Source organism: Mustela nivalis (genome assembly GCF_964662115.1).
Source record: "Mustela nivalis genome assembly, chromosome: 1".
Classification (NCBI taxonomy): domain Eukaryota; kingdom Metazoa; phylum Chordata; class Mammalia; order Carnivora; family Mustelidae; genus Mustela; species Mustela nivalis.
In genome coordinates, this window is record NC_139020.1 from 186,954,387 (window position 1) to 186,967,268 (window position 12,882).

Here is a 12,882-nt window from a genome sequence, read left to right on the forward strand (position 1 = left end):
ATGGGGTTACCCTAAAGGAAAAAGAAGATAGGCTAAATTTTAATAGCAAGAAAGACAACCAAGAAGATTCACTACCCTTAATGCTAATGATTTTAAGTAGGGCCACAAGAGATTACCAGCTGAAAGGTAGAGGTGAGATTAGTTTCAGGATCCCTTAACAAACCCCTGAGGGCTAACATCACCACTTCACACTGTCATCAGACTGGAAGAACACTCCAGGTGGACTGACCACAACTGGATGGTGTGAGACTTCTGCATAGGTACAAGAGTAATTATACTTGACCTTGTGGGCAGAGTTCCCTTCTGCATTTAAATAAACAGGGAGAAAATCCAATCTTTAAGCACATATTAGACACTCAAACCAGCTATATATGGACAGTAATAAAAGTTCACAATCCATAAGACAGCTCTCCCTTTTATATTGCCACCAGGCCCACCCCAGGAAGAGAAGAGACAACAGGATAAAGAATAGGAGTGCAGTTCAACTTAATAATTTCAACCCGGGGAAGGCCAGTAAAGTGTTACTCATCATGATATATATCAATGACATTTTATTTGCCAAAAAAATTCTATGTAACATTGCTTAACAATATCCACAGGGAAAGACAGAATATCTCCCTGTTTTATAGAGTCAGGGTAGTGGGTTTTATGAACCAAATCAGATATAATAAATGAGTACCTAGTGTCAGGGTAGAAAAAAGATGAGTAGCCTTTAAGTAAATCACACAGCACATTCAGATAATCGCTTTCCAATTTTTTTAAGGCATGGATGAGGCTAGGTATATCTTCCCTTCGAAATTTTAAAATAATAATGTCCTTCCACTAACCCACACTCCCCCCACCCCTGCCCCCAACAAGCTAATTTCAAAGGAGGGAACACCATCCTTTCAAATTTGAAACCAGGAAAAAAGACACTTGACTTTGATCCATCACAGATATAAAAAATATGTACTTAGAGATAACACTGTATGCCTTCTCTAGACACTAAATTTATAGATTATTGAATATTGAGATTTATGTTGTATCAAAGCAAATATTGACCTTTTCTCTGCCTGGGTCAATATTTACTGCTTTGCTCAATAAATCTTGATGTTCATTTTCAAATTGAGTCAATATCAGTTCATTAATTTCTGTATGGTTCATATCAGCACTTTATAAAATTTGAAATGCCAGTGAAATGTTTCGCCTAAAAAATTCAGATACAGCCAAATAAAAAGACAAAAGGGCTTTTGCCTCCCTTCTGGCTTTCCTTCTTAGTTTTTCCTTTCTTCCTCTCTCCTCAAAACTGTTTCAAAGAAAACTGCCTACATTTAATACAATCCAGCCATCTATTCTAAAATAGAAAGTTACTTTAGGAAAATATTATGAATGTACTGGTATTAGTAATGTAAATATTCTACTTACAATTCTGTAAGATAGTAAAATATTATAGATATAAATGTAAAAGCAGCAGAATCCCTCATTTCTCAATAATAATCACAATTAACGTCTTTGTAGAGTTTCCAGACCTCTCAGCTCTATTCATTAACAGGACCCTATTAACCACATTATTTTAATAGACCTTAAGCCTATCTCATTTTGGTGGATGTTTAGTATGAATTTCATTTTAAGGATATACTAAATTACCATTATTCCAAGTCCTTACTTACGGTAACTGGGGAAGTGTACAAGTGCTTCTTAAAGACAAATTCCCAGAGACACCTGGGTGGCTCAGCGGGTTAAAGCCTCTGCCTTCGGCTCAGGTCATGATCCCAGAGTCCTGGGATCGAGCCCCGCATCGGGCTCTCTGCTCGGCGGGGAGCCTGCTCCCCCCAACCCACCTGTCTCTCTGCCAACTTGTGATCTCTGTCTGTCAAATAAATAAATAAAATAAATAAATAAAATCTTTAAAAAAAAAAAAAAAAGCTTTAAAAAGAAAGAAAAATTCCCAGAAACAGAAGTGCTGGAATCAAAGACTATCAATATTTAATATTTCACAGATATTGCCAAAGAGCCCTCCAAAAAGACCCCACCAACCTGCTATCTTCAGAGTTCATTTAAAACCCAAACTCTCGGGCTTCCTGTTAGCCGCATATGAAATGTCCCATCATAGTTAACAACTGAAATGGTTATCACTGATATCTATTACTTGTTGCCAACTGCACTGAACGTACTTCATCTTCCTAAGATGCTTTTCCAAGGGTCATGAAGACCCTAAGGAATTTATTGATATCCTCTTATAGCATACAATAGCATCCATTAACTTTTACAAACACTTGTGAAACCATCTCCAGAGAGAAGATGCCAGAAAAACTTCAGAACTAAGGTGGCAAAGATTAGAAGAAAGTTTTAAAAAGAAAAAGAAAAATGAAAAAGGCAGCCTCTCTAAGATATGAGAACTGTTTCTTTCCAACGGGTAGGGGCGGAGGAAGCCAAACTTGGCCAAGTACTGAAAAATGCTCAAGGTATCTTAAGCATATGGCAACACATTTTTCTCTTTTATACATAAAGTCCTGATTAGTGTGTGACCATATGTGTTTTTTTTCTCACCCTATCTATCCCTGTAATCACAGATCATGTGTAAAAGAAAAAAAGAGTACCTATAGGAAGAAACAGTTTGTGCTACAATGTGTTTCCTACCTTGAGGCCCTCCTTATTCCAAAACATTTAAGAAAGAACGGGGAAATACCAAGAGTAATTACAGACAAAGGTTCTGTTCAAGGAAAAAGTTTAAAAGTGTAAGAAATATGGAAAAAACACTATACCACATCTTAACAGGTTCAAGTCCAAAATGTTTACCTTCACAACCAACCCACCAATCCTCTTTACTCATTTAAATTAAATGCAAGGCCATCTACAATCAACCCAGGATCATCCTAGATGATTTTGTGTTCCCTTCCACATACTAACGGTAATGATTCCCATGAACTCTCTCCTTCAATCTCTCCAATTTCTGATGACACAACTTCATCATTTTTCATCCTGCCTTCTTCCCCTGCTGACCAATCCTTAACCCTACAATCAGAGGTCTTACTCAAATATAAAATCACTTAGTTAATTTCCACCATGAAACCCTGAAATGCCTCCCTATCACCCTCAGGTAGATGTTCTAGGTCAATAGCAGAATACTGTGAAGACCCTTCATGGTCCAACAAGCTGCATTATTCCCTCAACTTTCTTTGCCCTACCATATGCTCTATACTTACTGAGCTCCTTTGAGTTCCCCAGTCACTGCCAGATCATTTTAAGGTCTCAAGGCCTCCGCACATCCTGGCAAACACCTGCCCATCTTTAATGTCTAGGATCTAGCAGCAGCAATTCTGGGAGCTTCTCTGATCCCTCCCATTATAGTACAACACCTTGCATGCAGTAAGCAATCAATAAGTGTGTTCAGTGAATAAGTTAGTATCTTCAACTTATAGCAGTAAATAGAATAATACGGAATTATAGAGAAAAGAGAAATTAACTGTTTCTTAAAAAAAGGGAGACTGAAAAGGGAGGGAGGGATTAGACTAGGCTCGAAGTGGAGGTAACTTCGAGCTGGGACTTGGGAAGATGAGTCTCAAGACTGATTCCTCCTCAGTGGTATGGTTCCATCAGAGCAGAAGCTCGCTATTGCAAATGCAGTGTCTCTAGGGAAATGATTCCCTTAAGAAACTTCACAGAAGGTATTAGAAGAGCAAATAATACAATATTAATATCAAACTCTGAGGTTCTACAATGGCTTCCATTGTTCTTGGGACAAAGGCAGACTTCTGCAGGCATGTGTATTTTGCTTTACCCTTTATAGACACAATTAAAAATAAGCATGGAAATGATATTTTAGGAATTTAATTATATCTTAAGTTCACAAGGGGGACTGATTACTTAAAAGGATCCAGTGGTGAAACCTTTTGTAAATCGCCCACTGCTTTATCTGAATTTCATGGCAGGATCCTGAGTGAGTTCTCAAGCCAAGACTCTAACATGAGTTCATTTATCCGTACATCCATTCACCCATTTGAAAAAATATGTACTAAATATGTACAAAATAAGACACTCTGACCCAGAGCAGGAAAAAAAAAAACCAACGAATTATAAACTATAATCCTTGTCTTCAAGTATTGGACATGTAGCTGGGAAAATGAAACATACACCTACATGCACCACATACACACACGCACACACATTATAAAATAAGATGTTTATATGAATAATGTAGTGGGCTGGCATATAATTAAGAGCCAAATGGGTAATACGTATCCCACTCCAGAGTGGAAGCCAAGAATTCCACCAGGTGCTTTCATAGGTTTCCTCTAATCCTCAAAGCCATCCAGCAAGGTATGGCCTTTTTATCGCCATTTTACAGCTGAGCAAGTCATCAAGCCCGGGACAATTAAAAGGGACCTTGGAGGTCTCCTCCTACAATGTCCTGACCACAGCTGGAACGCCTCTTAGATTAATCCTGTTTGGCTTCTACTCAGCACACCACCAGACACTTCCTACAGGGAATTCTGGTCGTTACATGTCTCAGTGTTGGAGAACTAGCCCCCCTTGTACCAATTCCTAGAATCTTTCTATAAGGAAAGAACATGAGATAGTGATTATTTCAAATGCAGAAAACCAAACGGAGGAGTTTAAAAAAAAAAAAAAAAAGATTGAGAGGAGAAACCACAACCTGCTTTTTCTCCAAGTCTCTGAGGGAGAGGAGAAGAAACAGATAGCTTTATAGAAATGCCTCCAATATCCCCCTGAACTTGCTCCAGATTTGTTTCTCATTTCCCTTTCAGGCAACAATGACCTACCTAGCATTTGTTACTTTTTGTGTAATAATTACAGAAGTTCTGGGCAAATTCCAAAATTCATGAGCTGTCATCACTTCAAATAACACAGAAAAATACCTATGTCTTAGTCAAGTAAAAGTAATAGAAAAATTGTTTTAATATTTCCAGTGAGAAACTCTTCTGCATCTATTGCTTTTCTTTTTTTCAGCATAATTCTGTATGAAATATATAAAGAGGTCTTTACCCTCTCTTTCCTGTCTTGGAATAAGGAAAATAAACCCAAAGACATAAAGTAATCTCGAAATTACAAAGCCATCATTAACAGTTAACAATAATAATATCTTACATTTATTTCCACTTCAATGTCTTATGCATGATACTTTCACATTGAACTCAGATATCACGACCTCCTTTTTTACAGTAGACAAAATGAAGAACCAGAGAGATACCAATCTTCAGGTGATCCCAATGGAACCAGAGCACATATTTCCACTCCTCAACAAACAGCCCTCTATGACAGAGCTGTAGGTGTTCACGACAGCATTGCCTAATAAGCCTACAGAAGTAAAGATTTTACCATCTCAGATATAATGAGGGGGTTTGCGTTATCTGAAGTGATACAGACAAACTGAAATAACATGGTTAGTCCTAATGTAAAAGTTACACTAATACTGATGAACTACTGTCGTGACAATATCCTAAATATAAGCTATCCACACCTTGAAAACTTCTGCAACTCTCCTCAAGTGACTGGGGGGTGAGGGGGAGGCCAGTGGGATAACTAGGTCAGCATCAGGCACCAAACCCCATCCACACAAAGGCAACCTAATGAGTAGAATACACAGTCACTGAGGGGCAGGGGGCCCCAGAACCACCAACACCCACCCATCTCCCAGCTCCATCTCCTGAAGCACACCCCACTCCACTCCAATCTTTGTTCTTCCCAAGTCCTTTCCAAAAGCAGGATCACCCAACTCACTCTGAATGCTAACTAGGAGATGTGCTCCTCTTCCAGCTCAAGAGAAAATGCAGGATGGGGGGGGGGGGGATAAAACAAGCAAACAAACAAAAAACAAAAACGACATTTTCCAAATCTCTGAACAGTTCGGTTTATGAGTCAGGCTAACATCTGCTCGAAAACCCAAGTGATCTCAATGTAAGCAAGAATTAGTAAACCTCTTCTCCTAAGAGCCAGATAAAAATATTCTAGGCTTTTTTGGTCAATGTCTGCAGCAACTGCTCAACCCCAGCACAAAAGCAGCCATAGACAATGCCCAAAGGAATGGGCCTGGTTGTGTTTCAGTAAAACTTTATTCACAAAAACAGCACTGGTGTGTATCACCTGCCAAGCTCTGAACTTGAGGATAGTTTGTTTAATAAAGTTGCTTAAAATTAGGTTTAATATAGTTTGTTTAATATAGGATAACCTAGTGCCCACCCATTGTACATCAGTTACCCACCGAGAATCCTCATAACAACATCAACAAACAGCAGCAAAAGTAATAACAGTATCTAAAACAGCGGGAATATTAAATACCTGATGCAAGAGACTCTGTTACCTTTTTCACACAAATCATCTAATTTCATTCCCAAAACAGCTCTATGAGGGAAGTGCTGTTAATCAACCCCGTCTCAAAGATGGAGACACTGAATCTCCACGGAATTAAATGTTCTCCCAACGTCCAAAAGATGTTATGAGATAAAGCTTATGTTTGAGCTACAGCCCATATGACTTCAAAATTTGTACTCTCACATACCATACCCCCAAAACACCAGTATTATCTTAGGAGGAACTAAGGTAAATCTGGGAACTAGAGGTATGAAATTAAAATGTGGACCATCAAACCCATCTTTCAGAAATGGGCTGGTTCACTTCTGCAAAATTCAGAAAAAATTTCCTCTACAAACAAAGGGCCCTTCTTTTGGCAGCCCCACTTTTCAGGCACCATTTAGGCCTAGAGGTATATGTGCCTGTAGCTAAGAGCCAAATCTGGTCTGTTGTGATTTCAAGACCTTGGTCTTTAGTGTCAAAAGTGACAGATAACAACTCCTTCCTTCCTGGTCTTCAGGAGGGTCTTTGACGGACTCTAAGTCTTGTTGACATGAGAATCACTATTCCACCATGTTGGAGTGAAGCAACCACTGATACTGTGGAATTTTTAGGACCATGTAGCATCAATTGATACCTGTCTCATTCTTTTCTTCTCCTTTTATGCTTCATTTTCTCCATTTCACCCTCAAGCAAGGGACTTCACTGGTTCTTCCAAACCAGACTATATCCTTCTGGGGGATTCCTCATGTGACTATTCCATCCCATCCAGAAAAAAAAAAATTCAACTAGGAGAGAGGTTGACAAACTATAGCCTGTGGACCCTATCTAACAGGTCACCTGTTTTAATATAGCCTAAGAAGAATGGTTTTTGTATTTTTAAATGACTGAGGAAAAAGAAGTCAAAAAGAAGTATATTTCTGACACATGAAAACTATACACAATTCCAATTTCAGTGTTCATAAATACATTTTCATGGAAACCCAGCAGTTCATCTAGCATCATCCATGGCTGCCTTTGCACATACTGGCAAAGTTGAGTAGTTGTAAGAGAAACCACACACCCAGAGAAGACTAAGATATTTACTGTCTGGCTTTTTAGAGAAAAGGGTGCCAAAGCCTGTGGCTGAACTATTAGCCCTTAAACCTGTAGGGACAGTACCCAAATCCATTCCAGAAATGTGAAATAGACACTCATTATGTCCACCAGAGTTAAGGATATCAACAGTTGCTCTATACCAAAGACCTTACTACTTATGTCCATTCTTAACTGAGTAATGGGAAAAGTTTTAGGACTTTCATTTCTTCACTGCCATTTGCAACTGGAGATGCTGATGGGATATAACTTCCAATTTCCTCACTAACAGCATTGTTATTCTAAATTGATGAACTATAAATAACAGGCCACTTTACGCCTCTTCCTAACTGATATCGGAGCCACTGAGAACAAAATGATAAATTTTCTTCAGTTTTCTTGGCAAGAAGCTATATATATATGTAATTTTGGCCTTCATCTCACGGTTCCCTTCATTTATCAGAAATAGTGACAAAAAGGCTCTAATTAGATAATTCTAATCACAAGGAGTTGGGTGTGATGGAAGACTTCAGAATCACTATCTGTTCCTTGCAAAACAAAACAGATAGGCTATTCTCCCTATAGGGGCAGGAGATTTATCAATAGACAAAAGGATGCAAAAAGCCAATAGATAAGGTGTAATTAAAGATCAAGCCTATAAATTTTACACTGACATAAATTTAACAAGATTTGCAGGTGGAAATTCAAGATTTAAAACCAGAGCATCATTATGAAAATAATGCCTCTCAATTCTATATGCAATGACACTGCATAAACACAGATTTATTATTAATACTAATACCCATGCCTTCAAGCCTTTTCATACAAATTATTTGAATTATTTAGTGCCAAAGTAATTTCCAAAGTAGTCTATCTTCCTCAACCATTCCTCTGTAACTAGCTACATTTTCCATATATATTGGGGCATCAAAATCTCTTCTAGAAATAATAAGCCACCTATCATATTTTTGGTAGTTGTTGGGAACATAATCCAGAACCGTCTATATATTCTTATAGGCGTTCATTTCTCGCCCCTCGGAATGTAAGAAAATTATTTGCAATGTAATATTCAACATAGCTTTTACAATGCTCTCGGTCTTCAGTGCCTGGAAGGCTTAAGTTTAAAAGAAAAAATGAAAAGAACTGCAGAATACCAGAGAGGGCTGAAATATATTCAACTAACAAGATCTGATTTGAAAATAAAGTTGCATTTTTTTAGATTAAAGCATAACAGATCATTTTGATATGTGACGCTTTGTAATATTTAGCAGACATTAAGCAGCTCAAGACTAGCCCTCTATTTTCTGCTTTCTGAAATCACAGCCACTGAAAAGACGGAAAAGAAAAGGCTGTGTCTTTGGGGGAAATTACAAGTTTGGTACAATCACTCATTAACAAGTAAAGTTCAGAAATAAATGCAAATTGAGGGGGGAAAGCAGGTTGAGAAAACAGGTGGGAGAGAGAAATTAAGGTACTTATAACCTTGAGGAAAATCATGGTAGAGTGTTTCAACTTTTAGTGAACTACAAAAGGTCTGAACAAACAGGTTGGGTGTGAACGCGATTTAAAGAGTACTTTCCAGGGAGCTCAATGGGGTGGTCAATGGCCAGTGTGAGCCTGGCCAGACCCCATCCACTCACCTGAGTAGGCCCAGTATGGGTCACCTGAGGCCTTACGCCGGCGGATCTGCGCTGAGCTGCCGTGTCTGTTCTCGTGCAGGGCCCCGACGTAGCCTTCCGTCAAGGCTGGAAGAGAGGGAGAGCACAATGAGTCAAAGTCTTCACTCCACTGGACAGGGGAAGGGTGTCTAACGTACCACCGATGACTTCCCAGCAGCAGAGACCTCAGGGCTAACAGAAGAGATCCTGCAGAAAAACAGCTCTAAGATAACCTAACAAGACAACCAGGATTAACATTAATACTAACAGGAGCTTACAACAAGCCTTTGGACCACCAAGCATGATGCATTAATAACTTTATATATTGTATCTTACATAATCTACAGAACACAACCGAGCAATAGACCCAGTGGTCCCAATAACAAGACCATTCTATTGATAAGCACACTGAACCTTAAAGAACTTAAGTAACTTTAACTTGCGCAAGGTCATACAACTAAGTAGTAGAAGACATAGAACCGGAGGTCTTTGTTCCAACTACATGTATAAGACTATGTCTTATCTGCAAAAGGCCTCTGAGACTTACTTGATCCTCAGAGAGAAAGGGGTCATTCTATTTCTTTTATAGATGGAGGAATTAGGCCTCAGAGACACTAAGTAACTGGTCCCAGGTAACACAGGTAAGCATGCAGCAAGCACATCAGGGAACCAAACATAAGCATGCCTACATCAGAGCCAGGGCCGCTGCCATCCAAACACATCACAGGCTAAGGCCTGGGAGACTTCCCATGGTGAGTACCAGTCCTCCACATCTTTTGAAGCCCAAAGAGTCACCTGTTAGGCCTAAAGGTTACACCTAAAGACTTGAAACCCACAAGGCCAATGATGCTCAGAAAAGAAACTCTAATGATGTATTTTTTGAAAACTCATAATGAATCCAATTTTCTCCACCATTATAGAGACCTTCCATCTGTTTGCTACAGTGTTCAAAGTCCTCCCCTCCCATCAAATTCATGAATGTAAATTTCATTTCTTATGAGCCCACACCCAAATGCACTGACTTGTAAGAAGACAAATACTGCAGGTGCCCAGAATCCAAAATGAAATGGAATTACACAATACATCCCAGCTGTCTACGTTAATATTTAAATGCACCCAAACAAAATCAAATGTGCTTTTAAAAAGCAGGAGAAAATGGTTAGGGGAACTGTACATTCAATTTAAGATTAAGATGGCACCAGGAAAACAGTACATTCACCACTCTGAATTAGTCCAAGTAACGATAATGATGTCACCTGATGTGAAATTAAGAAACGTGTCAAGTACACAGTCTTCAACTTATGATGGACAACCTAGCAATTTTTCAACTTTACAGTGGCACAAAAATGATATGCATTCTGGGCGCCTGAGTGGTTCAAGCGGTTAAGCACCTCACTTCTGCTCAGGTGATGATTCCAGGCTCTTGGGATCCAGCACTGCTGCAGCAGGCTCCCCACTCAGCAGGGAGTCTGCTTCTCCCTCCCTCCCTTGCTCCTCCCCACTGCTCATGCATGCTTGTCTAAATAAATAAATAAAATCTTTTTTAAAAAATGATACACATTCAGAGGAAACTGAACTTTGAATTTGGATCTTTTCCCTAAGCTGACAATATGTAGACTAAGATCCTCTCTCCTGACGCGAGGCAGCAGAGGCTCCACAGCTCCCAGTCAGCGCCAACCCCCCACCGCCAGATCAAGAGGGCCAACCACCAACACAACTTAGAACTATCAGCACCCATACAGCCATTGTGTTTTTCACATTCCATACAAACTCCATGAATTACATGAGATACTCAACACTGTATTATAAACTAGGCTTTGTGTTAGAGGACTTTCCTAACCGTAAGCTTATGTAAACATTTTGAGCCTGTTAAGGCAGGTTAGGCCAATCTAAGACATTCAGGAGGTTGGGTGCATTAAATATATTTTCACCATAAGATATTTTCAACTTAATAATGAGTTTCTCAGGACATAACCCAATCATAAGTGGCAGAAGATCTGTGTTTTATACTTGCATGTCAACTCCGAAGATTGGATTTAAAAGGAAAAAAATGCTTGAACTAAGAACAAAGATATTCCATAGACATGAGCCCCTTAGAGGGAAACAGGAATCTTGTAAAATTCAAATATCTTTATGTTTGCTCATGGTCATTGTTAACTACAATGAAGGTTTACGTACCCACCATCCAGACCATCGTATGATCTTCAGATGAGCAGGCAGAGTTCCAAGAAACTGACCATTCTAAGCTTCTAGGGATCAAAAATAAAACTTTCCATCTCCTATACTCCTAATCTATTTTTTCCTCCACCAAAGCATGCTACATAAGTAATTGTTCAGCTTATTTATTGTCTGGGCGTGCATTAAACTTTTTTATGTATCTGTTTAATACTTTTCTTAGAGCTAGTTCACTCTAAATAATTATCCCCAAATAATCCATCCTCTACTAAAGTCATGAGTAAAGCACTGTCTTGAACAAGGAAATGTAACTTCCATTATGGTACGTGGCTGAGCCTCAGTTTCCTTGCCTCTTAAATGGATCTACAAGTAGCAGCAACCTCACAGCATTGTTATAAAAACAAGACATTGTGAGCCAAGCAACTAACTCAGTAGTGGGCATGGACTGTTTTTTTAATGCCTAATAACATAGTAGAAAATTGTTGCAGAGACTCTGTTTTAGTAACCCACCTACCTACAAGTCATGCAGTGCATGGCCATGTCAGGTCAGCACCATCCCTGCCAGCTCCAGCGGTAGGCCTTGTTTGGCTTAAGCCAGCCAATCCTTGTAAACCATACCCCTGGGGCCAGTGACCTTATTGGCAATGGGGACGTCAGCCAATCAGAGAGATTCTTCTTTCTTTCTGCTAGTGTTAAGACAGGATTCTGAAGCCTCAGGAGCCTGGCTGGGGGTCAAGTAGAAGATCGGCAGAGGAGTTCAAAAATGTAACCACACCATGGGAAGCAAAATCTATAGATCAATTCTGTTGGCAAAATTTAAGCCCATGACAGACGTAATCTGAAAGTGATCCTGTGGGACGCTTTATATTTACATGAACCAATGATTGCCAAAACTCTCTTTTTGTCCCTTGTATGCAAAAGATCCCCTAAAGGTGACCCTGGTGACCTTCAAATGAGTCTATGCTATACCTGATTGTCAATTTCTTCATAAAAGGCCATCATCAGACTAGAGCTCTGACTCAAACCTGGAAGCTTTAAAAATAAAACAAAACAAAAGCAAAATGAACAAACACAAAAACAGAAACAAAATCTATGCCCTGGACCTTACCATCAGAGACTCAGATTGGATGACCTGGGATGGGACCACGATATAGGATACAGGACTTTTAAAAAAGGTTGTCTGGGTGATTCTATTTTGAAGCCAGAGACTTTTAAAAAACCACAAACTTGGGGTGCCTGGGTGGCTCAGTGGGTTAAAACATCTGCCTTCAGCTCAGGTCATGGTTCCAGGGTCCTGTGATCGAGCCCCACATCAGGTTCCCTGCTCAGCAGGGAGCCTGCTTCCCTTCCTCCCTCTCTGCCTACTTGTGATCCTGTCAAATAAATAAATAAAATCTTTAAAAAAACAAAAAACACAAACTTCCTTGCTGAGCTCAACCCACAGTCCCATTCAACTTTGACATTCTCAATTCACCCTCACAGACTGGAACCTGACAGGCTAAGTGAACCTTGGGAAAAGTCTGGCCAGGCAGAGATGAACTGGCTGCTGCAGAAATCACACCAATATGGCGTCAACCTCAGACTGTCCTGAGCTGAACCAAAAAGCGCAAAAACCAAATAAAGGAGGAATGGAGTTATCCTCAAGGATATTCATTTATACCTTTTACAAAAGATTTTATCCAGA

General features: G+C 39.5%; 1 protein-coding gene across 6 annotated transcripts in view; it reads right to left on the bottom strand.

The window, feature by feature from the left end:
* Positions 1 to 12,882, bottom strand: part of PTPRG (protein tyrosine phosphatase receptor type G) — a gene marked incomplete at its 5' end in the record, with an annotated part of 700,341 nt that overhangs the window by 509,204 nt on the left and 178,255 nt on the right. For all 6 annotated transcript variants that reach the window (XM_082727351.1, XM_082727352.1, XM_082727350.1 and 3 more), the window contains one exon: positions 9,006 to 9,110. In XM_082727351.1, the coding sequence (XP_082583477.1) occupies positions 9,006 to 9,110 (105 nt within the window). The remainder of the gene's footprint in view (positions 1 to 9,005; positions 9,111 to 12,882) is intronic.